This window comes from Artemia sp. Qi Xiang Cuo, chromosome 12 (assembly GCF_049724085.1).
Source record: "Artemia sp. Qi Xiang Cuo chromosome 12, ASM4972408v1, whole genome shotgun sequence".
Lineage (NCBI taxonomy): Eukaryota > Metazoa > Arthropoda > Branchiopoda > Anostraca > Artemiidae > Artemia > Artemia sp. Qi Xiang Cuo.
The window spans coordinates 66,404,006-66,428,008 of NC_142805.1; the positions used below are offsets into that span (position 1 = coordinate 66,404,006).

A 24,003-nucleotide genomic window follows, 5' to 3' on the forward strand; every position below is an offset into this window, starting at 1 on the left:
TTAAAAATAGTTCAAAGAAAATATAACAAAACTCCGGTGTCAACACAACCCCCCAGGGCCCGGAGGCACGCGTTGTAAGTTATGCTCTGGGGGCATATATGGTTCTTATGGAAGGGATGTTCGTCTAAAATTCAAAAAAAGCTCATTTGATTGGAAATTGAAAGTTCTAATTCCCTTTTTAAGAGTCAAAAGAGGTGGGAACTAGCCCCCCCCCCCGCCTCCACGTCCATTTTTCCTCAAACCCATACAATAAGAACTTTGAGATAGCCCTTTTTTTTAAGTTCAAAGACCATATAAAGAAAACTCCGGTGTCAACACAGCCCTCCAGGGCCCGGGGGCAGGCGTTGTAAATTATCCCTGGGGGAATATATGGTTCTTATGGAAGGGATGCTCGTACAAAATTCAAAGAGGGCTCATTTGATTGGAAATTGAAAGTTCTAGTTCAGTTTTTGAGAGTCAAAAGAGATTGGAGGGCCACTAGTCCCCCCCCCCCACCCTTTTTTTCCCCATTTGCATCCGATAAAAATTATGAGATAGCCATTGTGTTAAAAATTGTTCAAAAGTCCGATAACAAAACTCAAGTGTGGATAAAACCCCCCAGAACCCAGGGACAGGCGTTGTAAATTATCCCCCGGGGCATATATGGTTCTTATGAAAGGGATGCTCGTATAAACTTCAGAGAGGGCTCCTTTGATTAGAAATTGAAAGTTCTAATTCACTTTTTAAGAATCAAGAGATTGAAGGGAAACTAGACCCCCCCCCCCCATCCCACGCCCATTTTTGCTCCAACCCATACGTTAAGAACTTTGAGATGGCCTTTTTTAAGTTCAAAGACCATATAAAGAAAACTCCAGGGTCGACACAATCCTCAAGGGCCCGGGAGCAAGTGTTTTAAGTTATACCCTGGGGGAATATGCGGTTCTTATTGAAAGGATGCCCCTAGATACTTTATAGTGGACACATATGATTGAAGATTGAAAATTCCCATTCAGGTTTTGAAGGTCAAAAGAGATCAGAGGGCAATTAGCCCCCACGCCCTTTTCTTTCCAAATGCATCCGATACAAGATTGGAGATGGTAATTTTGATAAAAATTGTTCAAAGTTGAGACTAGAACAACTCTGGTTTCAACACAACCCCCCAGGGCCCGGGGGCAGGCGTTGTAAATTATCTCCCGGGGCATATTTGGTTCTTATAAAAGGGATGCTCGTATAAACTTCAGAGAGAGCTCATTTGATTAGAAATTGAAAGTTCTAATTCCCTTTTTAAGAATCCAGAGATTGAAGGGCAACTAGCCCCCCCGCCACATCCCACACCCTTTTTCCCCAAACCCATCCGCTACAAATTTTGAGATCCGCTACAGATTTTTTTTAAATTGTTCAAAAATAGACAACAAAAACCCCGGTGTCGACACAGCCCCCCAGGGCCCGGGTCTTAGAGGATGACAACCATCCTAACAGACCTTAGGGTAAGGGTTGTAGTTTATGCCTTTGGGGCATATAAGGTGTTTATAGAAAGCGTTGTCGTTTCCAAAAGGACTCATTCGATTGGAAATCGAAAGGCCTAGTGCCCTTTTTAATAGCCGAAAGTGATTGGAAGGCTTGACATTTTTATAATACAGATCAAAGTTGGTATAATATATTATTTTTGTTGTTGTTGTTTAGACCAGGGCACTTCGTATCGAAGGAGTTGTCGCGGGAACTTCGAAAAGGGCTCATTCGAACGAAAATAGAAAGGGCTGATACTGTTTTTAATAGTTGAAAGTGATTGGAGGGCAACTAATTCCCCTTCGACTCCCACCCTCCCACGTCCACCCTCCCATTTGCCCATTATGTTGAAAAACTAAATGTTGCCTTGAGATTAAATCAAAATGCACTGTGATGATGCTAATTTCCAATAAGGCATCTAAAAACAAAAAAAAAATTTTTAAACAAGAAAAACGGGTTTTAATTTTCTATAAAGCAGTGAAATAAAAAACAATTAATTATGCACAAAAGCTCCTAATATTTCGGCCCCACATCCGGGAGCCTTTATCAACGTAAAAAAAAAAATAAATAAATAAAAAAAAAAAAAAACTTAACTTACATCACAATACTAAACACATAAAGAGAAAGAAAAAAAAAAAAAAAAAGAAAAAATATAAATAAATAAGAAACAAAACTCAAAAATTAAAAAAAAAATTCAATGCACTGAATGTCTATAATTATTAAAATCGCCACCACCCAGTGTATAAATGGAAATATATTAAATAAACACTTCCATGCACTGAATGTCTATAATGCTTTTGTGCTTTTGTGCATAATTAATTGTTTTGTATTTCACTGCTTTATAGAAAATTAAAACCCGTTTTTCTTGTTTAAAAATTTTTTTTTTGTTTTTAATGGAAAAGCAGTGTGGTCTAAGAAATTAAATAAGGCATCTCAGCTGTATCCCAAGAACGACTGAGGGTATTATGTTCAATCTTTCGGGGCTACTTCTGCTCTTAAAATTTAACCAAATCAAAATAGCGTAAGTGTATCCAAGCTATCAAAGAAAGTAAAAAGATTTTTTTGTGAATGGTATCAAGTTTTCCATTTCAGGTCAACTGGAGGAGGTGTGAAACTAAATTAAAAAGTACTATTTGTGTCCAGATTTTTAAAAGGGTGTATGTTGTTAAACATTGCTGAAAATTTTTCTCCAGCATACAAATAGCAAGCCAAAGTATAAAGTCTTAAAAAACGATAAGATTTAAAGTATTATTTTCTTTTTCCCTGAAAAGACTGTGTCAATATAAAACGAACAAAAAGTAATTAAAAAAACTTTTTCCAAAAAATAAGTGTTTCAAAGAAAAGTAAAGAACTCCATTAAACAAAAAATGAGCAAAAATAAAATCAAATAATCTACCAAGCGTGAAACTACCACAAATCAGCACCGATAAATAAATGAAATCCAAAACGAACAGAAATTACAATAAATAACGTAGTCAAACTCAAAACTAGCAGAAATAAACTTAAGTTGGGCGCAAAACCCCTATGCCTTCCCAAGGCCAGATCAAAATTTGCACTTTACTGAAAAAATACAAATGAATGTTCATTGTCAGTTTAATATACATGTAATGATTTTTTGAAATCAAAATGTCAATATTAATTGATTTATTAAAGTTATAAAAGTAAAAACATTTATATTTTTCCAGTAAAGTGCAAATTTTGATCTGGCCTTGGGAAGGCATAGGGGTTTTGCGCCCAACTTAAGTTAATTTCTGCTAGTTTTGAGTTTGACTACGTTATTTATTGTAATTTCTGTTCGTTTTGGATTTCATTTATTTATCGGTGCTGATTTGTGGTAGTTTCACGCTTGGTAGATTATTTGATTTTATTTTTGCTCATTTTTTGTTTAATGGAGCTCTTTACTTTTCTTTGAAAAACTTATTTTTTGGAAAAAGGTGTTTTTAATTAATCAAATAAAAAGAGGAAAGGTAACAAAGTATTTGTGTTTTATGATTGATGAAAATGTATCATGGAAAACACACTCTGCTCCTGCTCAAGTTTTATGTAATATCAATATCAATATCTTAATAATATACTTCCCTCCTCTTCCAAAAATACTTTCATCAATGTAGAAATACGACTAGAGCTTCTTTTGTAATAAGAAATTTTGCTACCTTCGTATGGGATATAATACCGGTTGCAATACGAAATACAAGTCATCTGGTAGCCTTGAAGGCCACAGCCAAAAGATTTCTCCTTGCAAAAGAATAGTAATTATGTGTGTTTTATGTAAGTAGGATGGTTGTTGTATATGTGTGAATTTAGTATTACTTCAATGTAGCCAACAAACCACCTGCTGCCAAAAAGCCCTTAGGGGTTTTCTTAGTAGGCGCAGCAAAAATGTTCTGTATGTTTTGTCAAATAAAATTGCCTTATTTTATAGTAAAACCACTGATGCTCTAACGTATTGGGACCACACTGCTCAATTCTACGCAAAAAAAAACAGATTAGACCCAATTGTGATAAACGTGGACAAGTTGATCCAGATCATTTGCTCATCTGAAATTCAGTTTAAGAATACTAATTGACGAATCTAATAAATAGCAGACAGAAATATTAATAGCGTTTACTGACTTCTTAAAGGCTTTCGATTCAGTCCATAGAGAATCGCTATAAAGAATATAACGATACTACGGCTTCTCGGACAAGGTTATTGGCATTAGTGTGGCTTTATACAATGGTTAGCTGGGTCCTGTTCAAATAATTATGCATTTCTAACTTCAGGAAACTAAAGGCAGGGAAAAGGTAAAGGTTGCATCACTAGACCTCATAGTCCCAACCGGTGGTACTGATCTCCACTGCATGCCCCTTCAGCGAGGAAGTGATATGTGGGGTTGGGGAGCCAACCATCCAAGGCTTCTACTTCAGACTGGGAACTACAGGGAACTGCTTGGGATAAACACAGGTAGAAGTCTGTTTTTTGCAGCTAACTGCTGCTTTTGCTGCTGCTTTAACTGCTGCTTTTGCAGCATTAGATGACTATATATATTTTTGTACTTTTATACTTTTATAGAAGTCTATATAAAATTACATAAAAGTACATTCCTGTCTGGAATGAATACAGCCAGATTATCCATAGCTTACTAATGATTTCACTGCCTAAGATGACTAAACACCAATTTTTGTATACTGATCGAGCTTTCAATATACCTTTGTAATTTCAGGAAACTCTTTGGAGTAAACATAGCCAGAAGTCTTTATAACTCCTGCTTTTGCTGCCTCAGATGACTTGTGTATCTTGTAGTAATGTTGATATGAATCGACTAGCCATTGCCTGCAAAATTTTTAGAAAAAAATTAATACTTATTGATAATAAAAGAGTAGTTTCAAGTTTAAAACAATCGTTATGTTCTTTTTTTAGAAATTACGATAAGGATACTCTACATTCAGATGGAGTGTTCAATAAAGGGCGTAAGAGCCTATCCCTACCACACATTAGGCCTAAGAGTTGAGCAGTACTAACATTTCCACAGATTTTACATGAATCCAGAGTGCAGGCATCTTTATCGGTATCTCGGGGACTGTTTCTATGAAATAATGTCTCCTAACAACCATCTAACCCAGACAAGTACTTAGAGGAAGGGCTTCTGGGCCGTCCCCATCCTGATATTTCAATTATCCTTACAGACTAGAACTATAATTCTACATAATACTTTCTTTAGCTGTTGCATTGATGAGAATTTCCACCCCACTCTATGGAAATATTTTCTGTCTTTGTGTCTGGTCCAACACATACAAGACAACATATACAGACGCTGTTTTACCTTCAAATATAGATTTTTAAAAAGCCAAATTCTTAGGTAGGTGAAATAAGATGATTTTCCAGGAAAAGAGTATGGAAGATAAGACAACCTTTTTCATTCATTCTAACTTCAATAGCGTGTTCTAAAAATTTACCTTTTAGCTGCTGTATTGACAAGTATATCCTACATCTAAAAAATATATTCCGCCCATGTGCCTCAAGGGAGCACCAATTGCGTATGGGGCAATGGAGGGAGGTTTCCTCCTCCCCTAGATTTTGAAAAATACTTTTTTGTGGTGCTTGGATTGAAAAAAAAACTTGGTAATTTAATTGAAAAAGAATAAAAAAAACAGAACAAAATTACCAACTTCCTACATTTTCAAAATACATTCCCCCCCCCCTCTACATTTTCGTGAATTGGAACACTGGTCCTGGTCCAACCCCATTAAAGTAAAATGTACAAATTCCTACTATACCTTTGAACATAGATAAAAGCATTTTTAGGGAGAAGGAGGCAAGATGGTTATCCAGGAAGAGGAACAGGTGGCTTAAAAACAGTAAGCTGTAGCCCTGGAAGTTTACATTTTATACATTACAGGTGTAAATAGCATCATTTTCAAAAAAATGGTGCTGGAGATCACCAGCCCACATTTGGGAGAGATTCCTCCTACGGTGTGGCTGTAACCCTTCAGGGCATGTGTATCTGATGGAAAACATCCTGATCTGGGAATCTAATCAAATAACAGCTAACTAAATGGAACTAAACGATTCCCCTCAAAAAAACTCTTCTCAAAGTGTATTTGATAGTTTGTAATCAAGATACTTGTCCAGATTGCTAAAGGGCTTAAACTTATGGCTTCTTATGACCTATTCTACCTCTAAAAAAACACCGCCATATCTTTAGAAGAATCTTAATAAACATGACCCGTCCTCAAAAGTGCTTCCACAGTTTTGACATTTTTTTTATTTTTATTTATATAAATATATGACTTTTTTGGATTTTTTTTAAGAAGTCCACCCCTTCCTCACCTTTTCCTTCCATAGATTTATTTACATATGCCAGGTAAATAGTAGTATTCACTCAATAAAAAATGTGCTTGATAAATTTATCTACTGAAGTCTTCAAGAGATAACGAGAACATCATCTTTTTCAAAAATTGCATTTTGACATGTCTCCTTTCAGGATTTACGAGGTCTGAAATTGATTTTTAAGTTGCCCTGAATAGTACTGCTCCATTCTGGAAGGGTACAGCCGTCCTAAGTAGTCTTGAGCTACTAACCATAGAGATCAGAGAAAACTGCTTTTTTAAACAATTGATGGTAACGAACTGTAAGTAAGGAGCATCTCGGCTCAATAGTAACCGAAACTCTAAAAAAACAGAATTTTGATAAAAATAGATACACCAAAAGAATTAAATTTTTTATGCTGATCGCAAATAGCCTACATAAAGTTCATTAACCTTAATGTTAATCGAAAGTTACGAGAAAAAGAGAAAATTTGCCCAATTTTTATAAAAAGGGAGGAAACATCCCAAAAAGTGAAGCAATTTCAAAGAAAATCACGCCACCAGATCCAGAATATCCGAGAAGCTTTTTGAAGAGCTCCAAGTTCCTTATTGTACAAAAATAAATAGTTTAGATTTTTTTTTTTTCGCCAGAAGAAAGATCATGGATGTATGTTTGTTTTCCCCCAGGGATGATCATATCGAACCAAATATCGTAAAAGATCGAGAGAGCGCTCATTTGATCAGAAATCAGAAGTCCCAATGTCCTTTTTAAGTGACAAAAAAGATTGGAGGGCAACTAGCACCCTCCCATGCTCCTTTTCCCCAAAAACATTTAATCAAAATTTCGAGATTGTCTTTTCACCATATTTGAAAGGTCCAATAGCTATATCATTGGGGATGACATAACCTCCCATAGTGCCTGGGGAAAAGGTTGTGAGTTACGCAATTTGCCAATGGTTCACATATAGTATTTGTCCTAGGAAAGTATACCCATATTTTTCAGAGGGGGGATATTTTCTACGGAGAGTATTTTCCAAGGTGAGAATTACCGTGTAGAGGAAAGTTACCGGGGGGATTTTCTAGCAGAAATTTTACACGAGGGGGGAGGAGAAGGAGATTTCCTGGCATGATTTGAAAGACGGTCAGAAAGTTTGGCTTTTTCTCACAACTGTTAAAGAAAGACTCCTCAAAAATCAAGTCCGTTGAATTTGAATGAGAAGTCTTTTTAAAAAACTTTAGGACTTTAGCGTAAAGAGCGACGGTTGATGAAAAAGGCAGTCCCCCTCATATACGGAATAATTCATGTTCGTTTTTTTCATGTTGCTCCTTACTTTAGGATGGAAAAAACTTGTTTTTTGATTTAACACCATCAGGGGGAACTAGTTAGACTAGTTCTCGCTCAGGTTTTTACATACATCTTTAGGTTCAAAAGTTGCTCAAAATGTCAATTGCTCATTTTTTTTTCCAATCATAATTTTTTTTCCATCAGATTGCTATTTTGATCTTAAATATCAATCCTAATTATACAGTTTTTGAAAAAATGACAATTAGTTTTGTGTGAACGGTTAAATGAAAGCACTACTGTTGAAAGACTTATATTTACATTTAAATTTTTCTAATCATGTGATTTTTTTAGTGTTTACCATATAATTTCTCTTCTTGTCCACTGCAAGTAATTATAATATCTCCTTTTTTATCGTAGGTTTTGTCTAAGACATTAAATGATTGTCACTTGAATTAGATTTCTATTTTTTAAATTGATAATAAACTACATGAGATGTACAGCAACGACAATGAGATTGAAGTGAATTAATCTTAGGGGAACTTCAATCAGAAACTTTAGACGCTAATTTTCACACTTTTTACCCTTTCTTCTTTTCTACCCCTTCTAACTCTCCTACCGAAGTTTCTAGCCTTACCTAACTTCCAAATTCGTACTAACCTCTGATCTGGCCTAGATTAGCAGCCAGGATTGGTTTAATAATAAACTTACTACTTCTTAAGGTGACTTCTAGAAAACTAAGGAAAGCCAAGATAGTTTTCCTAACCATTGTAACGAATCTTTCACAAAAACGGTCGGAAAATGGTTGGGACGTAAAATTCATTTTTTTTTTTTTTTTATTATTTTTTTCGATGCTTTGGTATTTCCCATCATATTGATTTTGATAAAATGTTGTAACTTTTTTTTGCAAATTCGAGCTATCAATTAAGCACGATCAGGAGTTATTTCCAATATATATAAACTTACTTTTTTTTATAAATCTAGACGATTATCGAAGACCACAAAAGATAACAATAACCAAAAAGAGCATAGTCTAAAAACGCAGTAACAATATAGACTATATCTTATTACTAAATTAAATAAAAAAAACAAGTTTTTTAAACTGAAAGTAAGGAGCGACATTAAAACTTAAAACGAACAGAAATTATTCTGTATATGAAAGGGGCTGTCCTATCCTCAACACTTCGCTCTTTACGCTAAAGTTTTTTATTGTTTTAAAAAATAAAGTTGTGAGACAGAGTCAAATTTCAGTGTGAAGAGCGAGGCGTTGAGGAGGAGACAGCCCCTTTCATATACGGAATAATTTATTTTCGTTTTAAGTTTTAATGTCGCTCCTTACTTTCAGTTTAAAAAACTTGTTTTTTTTATTTAATTTCTGATCGTTTTTTAGTTAATGCAGCTTTTATTTGCATAAAAATTTTACTTTTCTTTTGCTAAATGGATGTCTTTACAAATTAACTTACGTAACTAACTTCTATATTCGTATATTTTTCTTCTGGCAAAAAATACAAGGTTGCAGATTTTTGCAGATATGAGCTTGAAACCTATGTAATAGGGTTTTCTGATACGCTGAATTCTGACGGTGTGATTTTCATTAAAATTTTTTCACTTGTAGGGGATGTTTCCCCCCTCTTTCAAAAATCGAGTAAAATTTCTCAGGCCTGTAACCTTTGATGAGTAATAATAAACTTAATAAAATTTATATATTTAGGATCAGCATTATAAACACATTTTTTTGATACATTTATTGACAACAAAATTCCGTTTTTAAAAGTTTCGATTACTATTGAGCCGTATCGCTTGTTTTTTATTGTTTTTTTATTACGTATATGTTATTACGTATATGAAGGGGTTCTCCCTTAGTCAATACCACGCTCTTTACGTTAAAAGTTAAAAAAAAATTTGATTCACACACCCCTGAATCACAAAGGCCATTTAATTAGAATAGATAGCTCTTTTGAAAGCACTAAAAAAAACTGTAGCGTAAAGAGCAAGGTATTGACTTGGGAGATAACCCTCTCGCCTACGTTATAATTTCTGTTTGTTTTAATTTCTAATATTCCTTTTTACATTTCAGTTGAAAAAACTTGTTTTTTTTATTTAATTTCTGATCGTCTAATGATCGATTTAATTTCTAATGCTTGGAAATCCGGCGCCCCTTCATAGAAATGTCTCTTACCCCAAAGAACCATCCTACACGGACCGCTACTCCCGAGTAACCCCCTCCTCTAGCCCCCCCCCCAGGAAAAATCCTTCCTGAAAATGGTTGTATACTTCCCAATAACCAATAAATAATGCTGGCAAGTCCGGCACCCCCTTCATGGCAATTTCCCTTGCCCCATGAAAACTTCCATCATTAACAGATTCTCCAACATAACCACCGACCCATCCCTCCCACGAACCGAAAAAAAAACCTCCTGAAAACTTCTGTATACTTCCCAATAACCAATACTATATGTTAACATTGGGTAAAGTTCATAACTTTTAGCCCTCCCTCTGGGAACTTCGGGGGATTAAGTCACCCTAAAAGACATATTTATCATATTTTCGACCATGTTGAACAAAATGGCTCTCTCAAAATTTTGATTGGGTGACTTTGGGAAAAAAATAAGCGTGGGAGGGGGCCTAGTTGCCCTCCTTTTTTTTTGTCACTTAAAAAGGGCACTAGAACTTTTAATTTCCGTTCCAATGAGCCCTCCAACGATATTATAGGACCATTGGGTCGATACGATAACCCCTGGGGAAAAAAGAAAAAAAAAAAAACAACAAATAAACACGCATCCGTGATCTTTCTTCTGGCAAAAAATTTAAAATTACACATTTTTGTAGATAGGAGCTTGAAACCTCTACAGTAGGGTTCTCTGATACGCTGAATATGATGGTGAGATTTTCATTAAGGTTCTATAACTTTTAGGGGGTCTTTCCCCCTTTTTTCGAAAATCAGCCAAATTTTCTCAGGCGCGTAGCTTTTGATGGGTGGCACTAAACTTGATGAAAGTTATATATTTGAAATCAGCATTGAAATCTGATTCTTTTGATATATCTATTGGTATCAAAAACCCGTTTTCTAGAGTTTCGGTTACCATTGAGCCGGGTCGCTCCTTACTTACAGTTCGTTACCATGAACTGTTTGATCATATTTCTTATCTCACGTTTCTGTCTCAAAACAATGTTTTCTGTATACTATGTTTCCTACGTTCACGTAGCTTTACGTAGAGCCATCTAAAGCAGACACGTAGCATGTGTGCCTGCATCCATAGTTCCCAACGTCCAACACAGTCCCCAATGTTGCAACATTAGGGGGCAGTAAATTTTATTGAGGGCTTCAGTGGGACTTTGCCATAAAGATTGGAATCCACCAGTCTAAACTCATTTACAACGAGGGTTCGAGGCTCTTTGCCTGAAAGACAACAAATGCACAACAAAAACTGTGAATACGTGCAACATCAGACACTATCCAAGGAAACAAAAATAATACCTAAATTATCAAAAATCATATGGTGAAAAGTTTAGAAGTATTAAAAATAAAAAATCAAGGACCGACAAGTAAACAAGATGCAAATGCCAGAGGTTACCGATGGGCCCCCTACATTATCTAAGAAATACACTTGAGTTACAGATATGCAATATCAATGAACCAGTTTGTTCAATCTCTAATTTCGCATACAATAAAGAAACATCAAAGCATAACGTTTTCCATGCTGTTGACATTCTCCCTCAAAGTTTGAGCGATAAACATTTTTGTCTGCTTATAAATGTGTTGTTTTGGTTATATTTTTAGAAGTTAGGGTACTTGTTAATTAAACAAAACACACTCAAGAAGTGAAGTTAGGTTAATCCTAATGAAATATAATCTTCATATAAGCTTTAATTTATATAATAATATAATGTAGGCTATATATTTACACATTAGGGGGGGGGGGTGAAAATTATTTGGACAGCGCCCCTAACCTAACCCCCACCCTCCCTACCTACCCCTAATGTGCAAATATATAGCCCAAATTATATAAGTCCCGTGCATTCTATCACCTATCACTTGTCTTTGCGGCTATGAAACCGGTTTTCTCAAATCTCACATTCAGAAAACTTCTCAACCGTGTTTTCTTTAATTAACAAGTACCATTATTTTTTGCTGTTCTTATCTGTTCTCCACTGTTTCTAAGTATTGTTATTACATTACTACTACTACTACTACAAACAACTCACCGCAGCACCAAGCCGCCTGAGGCCAACACAGCTGCGCACGCTCCTCCTCCACCCCAATCTATTCAAAGCCTCCCTTTTTACACCCGCCCACGCAGTTCCCATTTCCTTTAAATCTTTCCTTATGACGTCCTTCCACTCCAGACAGAGACAACCTGCTTTCCGATTAGCCCTAGATAGTTGGCCTAAAAGAACAATCATTGGCAATCTGTCATCATTCCTCAGCAAAATGTCCCCTAACCACCTCAACCTGTCTTTCATTATAGCCCTAGAGAGCGGTATTGAACAATACTTTTCGTATAGCCTATGGTTTGAAATACGGTCAGTAAGCCGGGTACCCAGAACAATCCTTGAGCAATTTCTCTGGAAAACATCTAGCAAATCTTCATTCACTTTCCGGGGCGCCCATGCTTCAAAGCCATATTTGAACACTTTCACCACTGTAACTTCCAATATTCTAATCTTGGCTTACAGATTTATCATCCTGCTCTTTCAAACTTGTTTTTTAACCGGGAAAAAACACCCTGAGCCTTGGCTATTCTACTTTTAACATCTTCACTGCTACCACCTTCTTTACTAAAAATACTACCAAGGTATGTGAAGCTGCCCACCCAATCAATCTTTTCGTTACACAACATCACCTTTTCATCTTCACTTATTCTTAGCCTTAGTGACTTAGTCTTCCTAACATTAATTTTAAAACCTATTCTAGCACCCTGAACTCGCAAAACCTCTAAAACTTCATTCATTTTGCTTACACTTTGATCTAGGATGCTTAAATAATCAGCATAATCCAAGTTTTTTTCCTCCCCAGGAGACTTTTTCCTCCCCATTTGATTCCGTGGTCTCCCACTGCCTTTCCTGTGCTGCTTAAAACAAAGTTCACCAAAATAATCCATATGAAGTGGGATAGAGCATAATCCTACTTAACGCCTGATTCAACACAAAACCAGCCGCTAATCTTATTTCCTACCTTAACCGTAGCAGTATTATTCTCACGATTAACACTAATTACTTTAATGTATTTGTCTGGTATACCATACAAGGATAAAACCTTTACTAAAGCTCTTCTATCAACAGAATCGAACGCTTGCTCATAATCGATAAAACTGAGGACTAAAGGTGTTTGAAAACTCAGGCACTTCTCAATTATTAGCCTAAGAGTGAAAATTTGGTCGACACATCCTCTACCTTTTCCAAATTCGCACTGCTCTTCTCTTAAAACTTTGTCTACGGCATCTCTCAGTCTAAAAGTATCATATTACTAAGTAATTTGCGACTTCCAGACACCAGACTAATGCCTTGATAATTACCACACTCACTTTTATGACCTTTCTTATAAAGTGGCTAAATTAAGGTTTTCCTAAAATCGTTAGGTGCTTCCCCTTTTTCAAAAATCATATTCATAATCTTCAATAACTTATTTCTAACCTCAGAGCCACCATATTTAAGAAACTCATTTACCACCCTATCAGCAACTGGACCCTTATTATTCTTTAATCCTTTTAGTACTGTTGCTAATTAGTTAAATTTCTGGAACTATACAGAAATTTATTAGTATATACAGATTGAAAATAATTGCTGCCCTTAGTTTTCAAGAAGCCAATTTCTGAATAGCTACCAAAAAATCTGTTACACCTCACATTCTTTTCTTACTCTGACAAGCATTATTCACATATTTTTAAGTTTAACTCTCAAAATCATATAACACAAAATCATAAGCCAATAAAACAAATAAGGAAAGACGTAAGTGAAGTTTTTTTCAAATATTGGCTTTCCAGAAGCCAACTTTAAAGGAAATACCAAAATTTTCTCATGTTTGATATTTTTTTTCACTCTAACAAGCTTTAACTATACCTTTTTACCATTAACAAAAAAATCAACCTTACCTTGTTATTTCTGGATTTGGCCCACTAAAGCTGGTTCCTGGTCTGAATATTCCAGCAGCTCCATCACTTAAGGTATCTATTGTAAATTTGTCAGCTACTACAGTAATTATAGCATCAGGTATTTCACTTTGAAGTAGAACTGCTGTTGTAAGCCCAACAATCCCAGCTCCCAAGACAGCAATTTCACTCATCTAGAAATAAATATTTAAAATATCTTTAATATCCAATAAATAATAATGTGTTGGTTTATAGCAAGGATGAATAGTTGGTTAAGAATCATCCAACTCAAGTTTACTACTTTTTGGGGTCTATTTTGCAGGGTTTTTTTCTCCCTGTCATGCTATTATTAACTTCAAATCTTGACAATTAATTTAAAATATATTGAGATATTTGTATAGGAAAACAATTTTGTTTATGCCATATCTGGTAGAGTCTACTGATATCGTGTGGATATCAGTATTATTTTTGCCCTAATTCATATGAAAAACCTTCCTTACACAAGTAATTGGTTCTTAAAGATTTACTGAAGGCATTTTTCTGAGTTTTATCACAGTACAATACTATTCAATGCTGCATTTGTGATACTATTCAATGCTGCATTTGTGTGTACATGACTTTTGGAAAATCAGACGCAACTCTATAGCGTTGTCTATAGTAAGGAGCCATAAGGCTTCAATGTTTTTGTTTTTTCCCCAGAAGCAGTTCATATGGAAAGGGTGGTTGTATAGACGTCGAAAGGGGCTCAATCGATTGGAAATCGGAAATCCTAGTGGCATTTTAAGAGTCGAAAGGTTATCAGAGGGCAACTAGCCCCCTTCCCTCACGCCCTCTTTTGACCAACTACATCTGATTAAAATTTTGAGATAGTAATTTTGTTCAAATTTTTCCAAAGGTCAACTAACTATGCCTCCAGGATTGAAAAAAAACAGAGCCCAGAGGCAAAGGTTCTAAGTTATGCAAGTTGCACATTGTTAGCACATAAGGTTTTCATGGAAGGGGTGGTCGTATAAAATTTGGAGGAGGCTGATTTGACTAGAAATCGAAACTTCTAGTTCCCTATTTAAGATTCAAAAGCGATCAGAGGTCCTCAAATGGACCAAATTAAAATTTTGAAAAAAAAACGTATTTTTCAAAGTAGTCTATAGGCAAAATAACTATGCCTACAAGGTTGAGAGCCCCTCCCCCCTCAGCCCCGGGGTAAGAGCTGTAAGCTTTTCTAGTTGCCCATTGTTAGTGTATAAGGTTTTTATGGAAGGGTTGGTCATATAAACTTTGGAGGGGGCTCATTAAATTGAGAACCGAAAGTTCTAGCACCTATTTTAAGAGTCATAAGTGATTGGAGGCCAAACAGCCCCTCTCCCACACCTTTTTCCCCCGAATGGATCTTATCAAAATTTTACCCTTCTTATTTTCAATTAATTAACTTAGCTTAATAGAGTTAAAATGTATATCCAAGCAACTATGCCTGATGAGTGACTTAGTGTGTCAAGGCCAAAAGTTCAGAAGGATTAAAATGAGCCTAAAAGTTTATTATTTAAAACACTTTTGTTCTCTTCAGCTCTTCCAAAATTCTTAGCAAAATTTATGTTTAACAAATCAGGCCTGCAGTTTAGTCTTAAAACCCCCCTCCCCTCCAATGAAGCCTCTATATTGTGAGATAAGTTTTCGATGTCAGTTTCCATAGAATTTACAATTTATCTTTGAATCTGAAGCTATAAATCAAAATCAAGAAGCTCTATAAGAACTAGTATGCTGCTGTAAACTTAAACTTGAATTCCAAAGAAGTTGTAGCAAGAAGTAAATATAGGATTAGGATTTATATTTGTAAAACCCTCAATGGCAAATTTAGCCTACATATTTCACTTGACACAGCTTCTAATGCTGCTAAAGTATTCACCGACTTTGCCTTTTATCTGGTTGTATGGTTTTAAAATAACCAATTATCTTTTGACTCATTGCAGGTTAGTGAAAAAGAAAACGAATAAATTCTCTTATTTCAATAATTACTTTATCAATAAGGCTCTGGGGTGTGACATCTAAATTCAATATAGACTTTAGAGAGGCTAAAGCTTTGCATAAGATAATATTTTATCTTTTATTGAATGAAGCATAAATAAAGGCGTATTCACAAAAAATCATATGTGCATGAAGTAGTCAAAGGGGCAAATAAGGTTGGGGGCCCCCCATAGCAATTATACACATGGTATTGCACAATTCCCTTTAGTAATGAGGTAAGGAAGTCTTTATGGTTGTTTTAAAGTAGTTTCCAGAATTTCCTTCAAATGGTCCCAGACCTTAACTATTACCCAGTGAGCTTAGCTATATTATCTTGGGCTATATCTAGCATCACTATATAGTCTTAGGCTATACCTGGTATCATTGTGAGGAGGGGATAGGGTATAATTTTGAAGGTAGTGACATTTATGTTTTTGGAAGAGTACTCAAACAGTATATTTTGTTTTAGTAACAAAAGTACAATTCCAGTTTAGGGTTTTTTTTCTATCTTGGAGGTGAATGAAACTCTCAGAAGTGCATCCACAGTTTTAGCGATCTCCGGGGAAGAAATCTTGAAGCACAAACATCTATCCCTTCTCCCTCCAAAGGGCTCTGGCCATACATGACCTTTAATAATCTTTATGTTATAAAACTGAAACCTTAGAAAATGAATCTTCTGCTTAAAGAAAGTACAGGGAGAGTGTTTTGAGCCTCATACCTTTGCTCAATTTTGATTTATAAAGTGTTAAAGATCTATAAAATTATTTCTAAAATTTAAGAAAAAACTCTTGATGTGGCTTAACATTCTACTGAAATTACAGGAATTGATTTTCAAAAAGTAAAGCCAGTGAAAAAGATATTGAAAACTACAAATTAAGGTAAAACATTTTTATCCAGAATTCAAATTGGTAAAACCTAGACCGATCATTTTTGCAATTTTTTAAGCCCTAGAATTAAGAAAAAGGTAGACATAGCAGCTTGGTAATATTTTCCCAGGGTATACTTTTGGCCCTTGACTCAGTCCTGAAATTTCCATTTACCTAACTCAGCTATTTTCCAAAATAGCAAGAAGCCCCTAAGCTAGAATTTTATTCACCCTCTTTTCAACTATAAAATTTGCTTTTTTGACAATGCTTCCCCTCTTAATTGCCCCAGATACTGCCCTTTGCTATGTACAAAACTAAAGAAAAAGCCAAAAATAAAAATATTACTTTATAATATGCAGCACATTCTAATTAATCAGATTTTCCCAATTCCTTCTGTTGTTATCCACAACTGATCTGAATTCTTTGCAATTAGATAATGGTGTTTACAAGTTACGAATACAAATTTGCCGCCCAGTAACAAAGACATACAATGCATCAAGTTATGAAAAACAATGGAAAAATATATGCTACTAGTCTATAGATAGGCCTACTCAAATGGAAACACCATAAAATTATGAAAACAACCTTAAAAAATCCTAAAATGCTTGCTCATATCACTACACTTTACTTTACCCCCACTTATCCCCTGGTGTGTAAACACTGTCCAAATTATATTTTTTCAACATATTTTTCCATATCTTGATTTTGTTAATTTTCTATCTTTGTTGATAAATGTATTGGATAAAGTAAAGTGTTTTTAGGAATTATATAAGTAAGTATATTAGTTCTTTTAAAATTGCATTCAGAATTTTATACTGTTTCCTTTTGAAATGGCCTAATTGTACACTAATACCAAATATATTATTTTGGGCTGTATCTGGTACCATCAGGGGGGGTGCATTGTGAGAAAGCAGATATTATATTTGAAAAGAGCATCAAACAGAAAATCCAATTGTACGACCTACTACTCTTTTTGCATTAGAGTGTTTCAGGCAGAAGAGCTGTAACTCTGCAAGGTTATCTGCTTCTTTTTCTATCTCAACAGTCTTATGAGATACATTTACCGATATTTTTCCCCTTTGTTTACAGGGCTAGCCTAGGATTTAAAGCAAAAAAGAATGACATTATTGTTTAACTTTATTCTTTGGTGCTGAAGTGTTTTTGTGTTTCCTTTTCTTTTTTTCTAATTACTCCACTCTTCTTTTTCTTTTTTCTTTTTTTTGTATGAGCAGGCAAAATCAAGGAGGCACACTTGTGCCTCTATAAAGAGGCGACCCACCACAATGTTAAGCGATTTCCGGTCCTAGCGGTCGCAGAGAGACAGCGGTGATCGCACTTTGTAGCCCAAGCTCCAACTAAGAAACGTGCAAAATTTCACCCCCCTCCGACTTTATCTTCATGGGTAAAAGTGGGCCGGAAGGTTCGACCCTCCGACCACAGCCCTCTTTAACTTTGTCCGATTAGGCTGAAATTTAGAGGTTAAGCTTTCCTAGGGCCCGGGAGCTTATCCTCCAAATTTCAGATCAATCCAATCGCTCCTTTCCTGTTCTCCAAAAAACGGATATAGCCACTTAAAGTTCATTTCTCTTCTTTTTTTTATCAGCCACGCCTACAGGCCACAGTTGGCAACGGATCCGAGTGAATGAGGACTCATTCGAAGCGGAATTCGACCTCTTATGGCCTTTTGATATTTTCAGACCGAAAAAATTGTCCCCCGAATTTACATTTACGAAAAACCTCGATTTCCTATAAGAGCCCATGTTAATTTTTCCCACCACAGCCCCCCTTTAACGTTGTTTGATCGGGCTGAAATCTAGAGGATAAGCTTTCCTGGGGCCTGGGAGCTTATTCTTAAAATTTCAGCTCAATCTGATCACTCCTTCCCTGTTTTCCAAAAACCAAATATCAAGTTTTGTGGGGATTTTCTTGCGTCAAAAATACATCGCACAGAATAAAAATAATGTAATGTCTCTGTGGTACAGTGGTCGCTATTCCTGACTGTCAGGCGGAAGATCCGAGTTCGATTCTCCGTCAGAGAAATTTTTTTTATATTGAATTTAAAGTTTAAAAAAGAAACTCAGTTTTTTTTTTAAATCCAATCTATTAAATCCTTCGGCTCAACAAGCGTCTCCAGAAGAATATCACAGTCGGCCTTCAGGTTACAGGTAAGTCTCCACTGCTTTGATAACATGGGGCCTGGGACGGCTGATAAAAATCTTACTGTGCATTTGATTTGAGTACTCAGGAATTAAATGCCTTAACACAAGAATCTTCAAAAGTGGGGGGTTTTGGAGGCGGCAGCCCCCCATCTTTAACTCATCAAAAGATAAGCTAACAGTTAGTCAAGCAATAATAAGTTATAAACTGTACAAAAATGTGCAGAAATTATTTGAAAAAAACTACGTTTTCTAAAGAGTTAAAGAGGCTGAGTCACAAGTTCGAACCTTAAAACGTACAGGGATTAGGAGGTGCAGTTGGGGGGCTGCCACCCCCAAACCCCCGCTTCTGTATATAAAAGGAGCTGTACCCTCCCCAACGCCGCGCTCGTTAAGCTAAAGTTTTTATTGTTTAAAAAAAGAGTTGTGAGAAAATCAAACTTGAGCGTAAAGAGTGAGGCGTTGAGGAGGGCACAGCCCCTTTCATATACGGAAGCGGGGGTTTGGGGGGCGTTAGCCCCCCAACTGCACCTCCTAATCTCTGTACGTTTTAAGGTTCGAACTTGTGACTCAGCCTCTTTAACTCTTTAGAAAACGTAGTTTTTTTCAAATAATTAAAAAAAAAAGATAAAGAAATACAGATGAACTAGACTCTTACAACTTCAATCAATATTCATTTTTACTATTAATTTAGGTTGCAGCTGATCCTATTGACCACCTTCAATTGTCCACTATTTTCAGTTTGTAATTTTGAAAAGTACTGCTTGATTTAACACAGTTTAGATTTAGTCTCAGAACAGTTCAAATCACGAATTTTTTTTTTCAAAAGTTCTTTAAGAGGAATGCATCACAAATCATAATTCCAGCTTTGCAAAATAGTATACTGTATATCAAATGTTTCATAAGCTAATACTATTACCATAAAAAATTGCCATTGCAAGCTTTGAAGGGTCAAGTTCAAATTTTGGAGTCTTAATTACATTAATTCGCACTTTGGAGTGAAGTAAGGTCCATGCTGGATCTGTTCTGCTCTGCGTCAATGATGGTAATTTGGAACGTCACTGTTTTGCGGGCCCAGTGACATTCCATTAGTTGCCTACTGAGAGGGATGGACTGCCCCACTTATATTTCCATGTCTTGTTGTTTCATTCTTTGTCAAGTCTTAACTTGAAGAAGGCACTAGTGGGTGCAGTCACAGTTTCATCTTGAAAACCTTCAAGATGAAACTATGACTGACCAGTGAAAACCAGTTGCTGGAAATACGCTTGGTAAAAAAGTTTTGGCGCATTCTGGTCTTCACTCTTACCTTTGCTAGGTTCTGCAAGTGTCCTCTAGTGTTTGTTGACCTGTATGTTTTGTGAAGAGGGTGTTGTTTGGTTGACTATTATATATTTAGGTCAGCATTGTATCACATATGCGACTTCTGAAGACCAGTGTTGGTAGTTTTAGGCGCTTCCGTGTCTTATCATATGGCATATTTTGCAGACCCATGATGCATTTGGTGGCACGTCTTTGAACTCCTTCAGTTATTCTGGTGTCATGCTTGTAGGAGGGGGAGGTCTGACAGGTTCCGAAATCCAAGGACGGCCAAACAATAGCTTCATAAAGTCTCAGGAAGACAGTACAGGAGCGGCTAGTGATAGTAAATTCCAGCAGGTCTAGACTTGAGTTAGCTTTTGACATTGCTTGTTGCCAATGCCCATGGAACTTCAGTTGGTGATGTTAGTTAGTGTGATGTTATTTGTGGCTTCCTTTGTTATATCATTTATGTAAATGAGGAAGAGGGTGGGGCCTAGGACGGTTCCCTGAGGAACTCCATTGACAATATCACATTGTTTGGAGAATACTTTATCACCATTATTGGTGAAAAGTTGGACCTGCTGCTCTCAGTCTGTCAGGAAATTCATTACCCATTCTACTACATCAGTGTGGATGCCAACTGCCCATAATTTGGCCCTAAGGCATCAATTGGACACCTTGTTGAACACTTTGGCAAGGTCAAGCAAAATAAGGTCAACAGGTCCTCCCCTCTACAAAAGGTCAGTGTTGATATTGTAAGTTTCAAGTAGGTTGGTCTCCATTGACTTTCCGAAAAGGAAGTCGTGCTGGTCTGGTGACAGTATATTGTTGGACAGAAGATGTGTCAGAATTTAAGCATTCACAATGCACTCCAGGGTTTTTGCTAAAGCTGAGGTTAAGCTGAACAGCCAATAATTCTCTGCATTTGTCTTGTCACCTTTCTTAAATATTGGTGCAATGGGAGAGTTCTTCCTATCCAAAGGCACAGTCTTTGAGTCAAGAGACTTCTGAAATATTTGACATAATGGAGTTGAGATGTCATTAGCCAGTTCTTTTAGGAGCCTTGGGTGGATGTTATCCAGTCCTACTGACTCTATAACATCCGGGCGTCACATATGGGGGGAGGGGGGATGGCCCCCCCCCCCCCAATATTTTTGGTGACTCGGTAAAAAAAAAATGAGTCGGTAAAACCGCGGCGCGAAGCGCTGCGGTTTTACGGACTCAATTTTTGAAATAAATAAATGAGATGAATGAAATTACTGAATGAAGATGAAAACACTGGCGTGACATCCACTGAAATCTAGATCCTCCCTAAGTCTCGAAAACCTCGGTGTCAGTCGGTAAATGAGACGATTTGACCGACTCAATTTTTAGATTTGATTGAAAGGGGTCGCTATCTCGATCTCATTCGGCAATTGGAGCGGCGAAATTGACCGGAAACAACGGATGACTCAATGAAAATTTATTCGGTAGCAACTTGTTGAGAACTTCCGGCGTGTGAATCATCGCCACATTGGGGCTCAGTTCAGTTTCACGGTTGATTTCAATTGCAAAGAACATATTAGCAATAAAAAAATATGTCAAGTTTAAGGACAAATCTGGTGAAAATAAAGTGCTTGGCGTGTAAGAATATTTTCGATAAGGATTAACGTAAGCGTCATAACGCCAATTTTCATAAAAATGAACCTGAGCCGAAATAGATCCTAGCGACCGAGCAGGTGGTGACTAACCCATTTGCTGCATCAGCTCCTAAGAAAATGAAATCGGCAGTTCATTCCAACGGAGGAAAAGGTAAGACATAGCCTATATAATTAAATTGTTCACTACAAATCGACCAGTGGGTAGGCTGTGCATATAGCCTACACGATTCCACTTGACTAGCGCAGTGATTTACATTAAAAGGTTAATGCCGGGCAGGGGCGTAATTTGCTATAGGGCAGGGGGGCAACTGCCCCCCCGAGCCCAGTTTGCCCCCCCAGCTTGATGTTTGCCCCCCCAGCTGGAATTTTGCGTCTTCGAAACTCTCGAAGATAGGCCTACAGAATTCAAGCATGCACAGAAACAGATCGGTTTTCTTTAGCATACCTTTGCCTTTATGATAAGATTGGAAGACGAAAGCCTTTTCAAATAGAGTATAGTCGGCATGTTTACAATTTTCGAATCACATTTTGTTGTCCGCTCCCAAAGGAAAAGGGGCTAGTGACAGCCTTGGCCAGGGGCGTTTCTAAGGGGGGACGCCCCCCCCCTAAAGGTCCTGAGAAAGGACGTTTGTCGGGTGAAGCCCGAAGCCCCTGAAAATGCTGCTTCAGATCATTCAATTATTTTGCCTATTGGCAAATAAGCAATAAAACAAAAATGAAGATATTCTTGAACTGAATTTATAAAACGTTGACCCTTTGTGGCAAACTATTACAGTTATATTATCGAAGCTCTTTCAACTTCGCAGCATAAATCTTTGCTTTCATACCATTTGCTTGATATTATTATAGAGAAACGTTTAATGGTCCATGCCTTTTTTTAGAAATTCGTATGTGCAATGTCGATTTTTGTCGGCACACTTTCGTCGTCCCCACCCCTAAAGGAAAATTGCTAGCAACACCCCTGGCCTTGGCTACAACTAGAATTATTTGAGTATAATTTTATTTGGCAACCGAGCGTCAATTCCCCCCCCCCCTGTAATTCTGGTTCTGCCTACTTTTTCTAAGTTGTAAATATAAAAGAAAATTCATTTTTTTTTTGGGGGGGGGAATTTGCATAATTTTCCGCAATGACGTGGCAAAATTTTTTGAAGTTTGCCCCCCCCAGAATTTTTATTAAAATCAGCCCCTGTGATAGAAGTTCCAGCCGCTGGGGGGGGGTGAATTAAAATTTTTATCGAATTTTAGATTTTCGTATTCATATTATTTTAATATTTTTATGCTTTTAGATGATGATGGAGTGGCGTTCTCAGCCGTTGCGCAGGTATCCGTAGAGCCGTCAAAATCGATGACCGATAAAGATCCCTTAGGAACCGAAGTTTAACTTTCCGTTATTGAAGATATTATAAAAGTGAATGCAGACATAATAAAAGAAGTTAAAGATATGGCTTCGTTGAGTGAATCAGAGCCGTTAACCCCTTTACCGGAACAAGATTGCCCAGTACAGCCTGTAAAGACAAACTTCAACGAAAACATCAGTGTAAGTGAACAATCTCTTAGTGACACAAGAAAGAAAAGCGTTAGTCGGTCGGAGGACAACAAAGAGCTACTTACAAAGTGCCTGGCCTTGATAGATGTAACGTATGATTTAATTGGTGAGTGCCGAGCTAAGTATCGCTTTGACAATGCCTCGGGCAATAAAATTAAAACTCTCGTCATCGATACTGGCAGTATGTGTGAATTTGTAGGTGAAAGCTTAAAAGAACTTGAAGTTTTGTCAGCAGCTGTAATCAAAGCTGGAACTCGCAAGAGAGCATGACTTTCAGAAATCTGCCTCTTGACTGTCGTGTCAATCATGATCCTAGAAAGCAACCATTCCCACTGAAAGAGCATCAGAAACGCTATTTACCTACAATGAGTCCTAACCAGCCGTATTTAGCAGCTTTTCCAGAGCAGAAAAACGCATCGATAGGCAGCGGACATCAGAAGAGAATGAACGTTGGTTGGTACAAAAAGTGCAGGTACCTTGAGCATAGTGTCAGCAAGGACCGAATCTATTGCTTTGCATGCACGTTGTTTCCTTCTGGACCAAAACGCGAAAAGGCAGAAGATACGTGGGTTGAAAGTGGACTGTGTTCTTAGACCAAGATGATGAGTACAGGGGCTGAGAACCCTGGCAAGCTGAAGTAACACTTTGAAAGTGCCTCTGATCATTCAGCAGTCATTAATAAGGTGTTTTATAGCAAACTCGAAATTGGCATTGAAAAAATGTTTAATGAACATACTAAGGCTTTGAAAAGGCAACAAGAAAGGAAAGCAATTGAAAACCGACGTGAGGTGAAGGTCCTAATGGACATAGTAAAGACACTGGGAAAACAACAGATAACCCTTTGTGGTGCGGCT

The 24,003-nt window shown here is 36.8% G+C and overlaps 1 protein-coding gene across 2 annotated transcripts in view; it reads right to left on the reverse strand.

Annotated features, from left to right (window-relative positions):
* Window positions 1-24,003, reverse strand: part of Daao1 (D-amino acid oxidase 1) — a 261,388-nt gene that overhangs the window by 225,248 nt on the left and 12,137 nt on the right. The window contains exons 1-3 of one of the 2 annotated variants that reach the window (XM_089098451.1): window positions 16,854-16,957; window positions 13,648-13,838; window positions 4,675-4,798 (exon numbers count right to left, since the gene is read on the reverse strand). In XM_089098451.1, the coding sequence (XP_088954577.1) occupies window positions 4,675-4,798; window positions 13,648-13,838 (315 nt within the window). In that variant the 5' untranslated portion in view covers window positions 16,854-16,957. Of the gene's footprint in view, window positions 1-4,674; window positions 4,799-13,647; window positions 13,839-16,853; window positions 16,958-24,003 lie in introns of those variants that run through there. The other variant, XM_089098450.1, reaches the window with a different exon arrangement.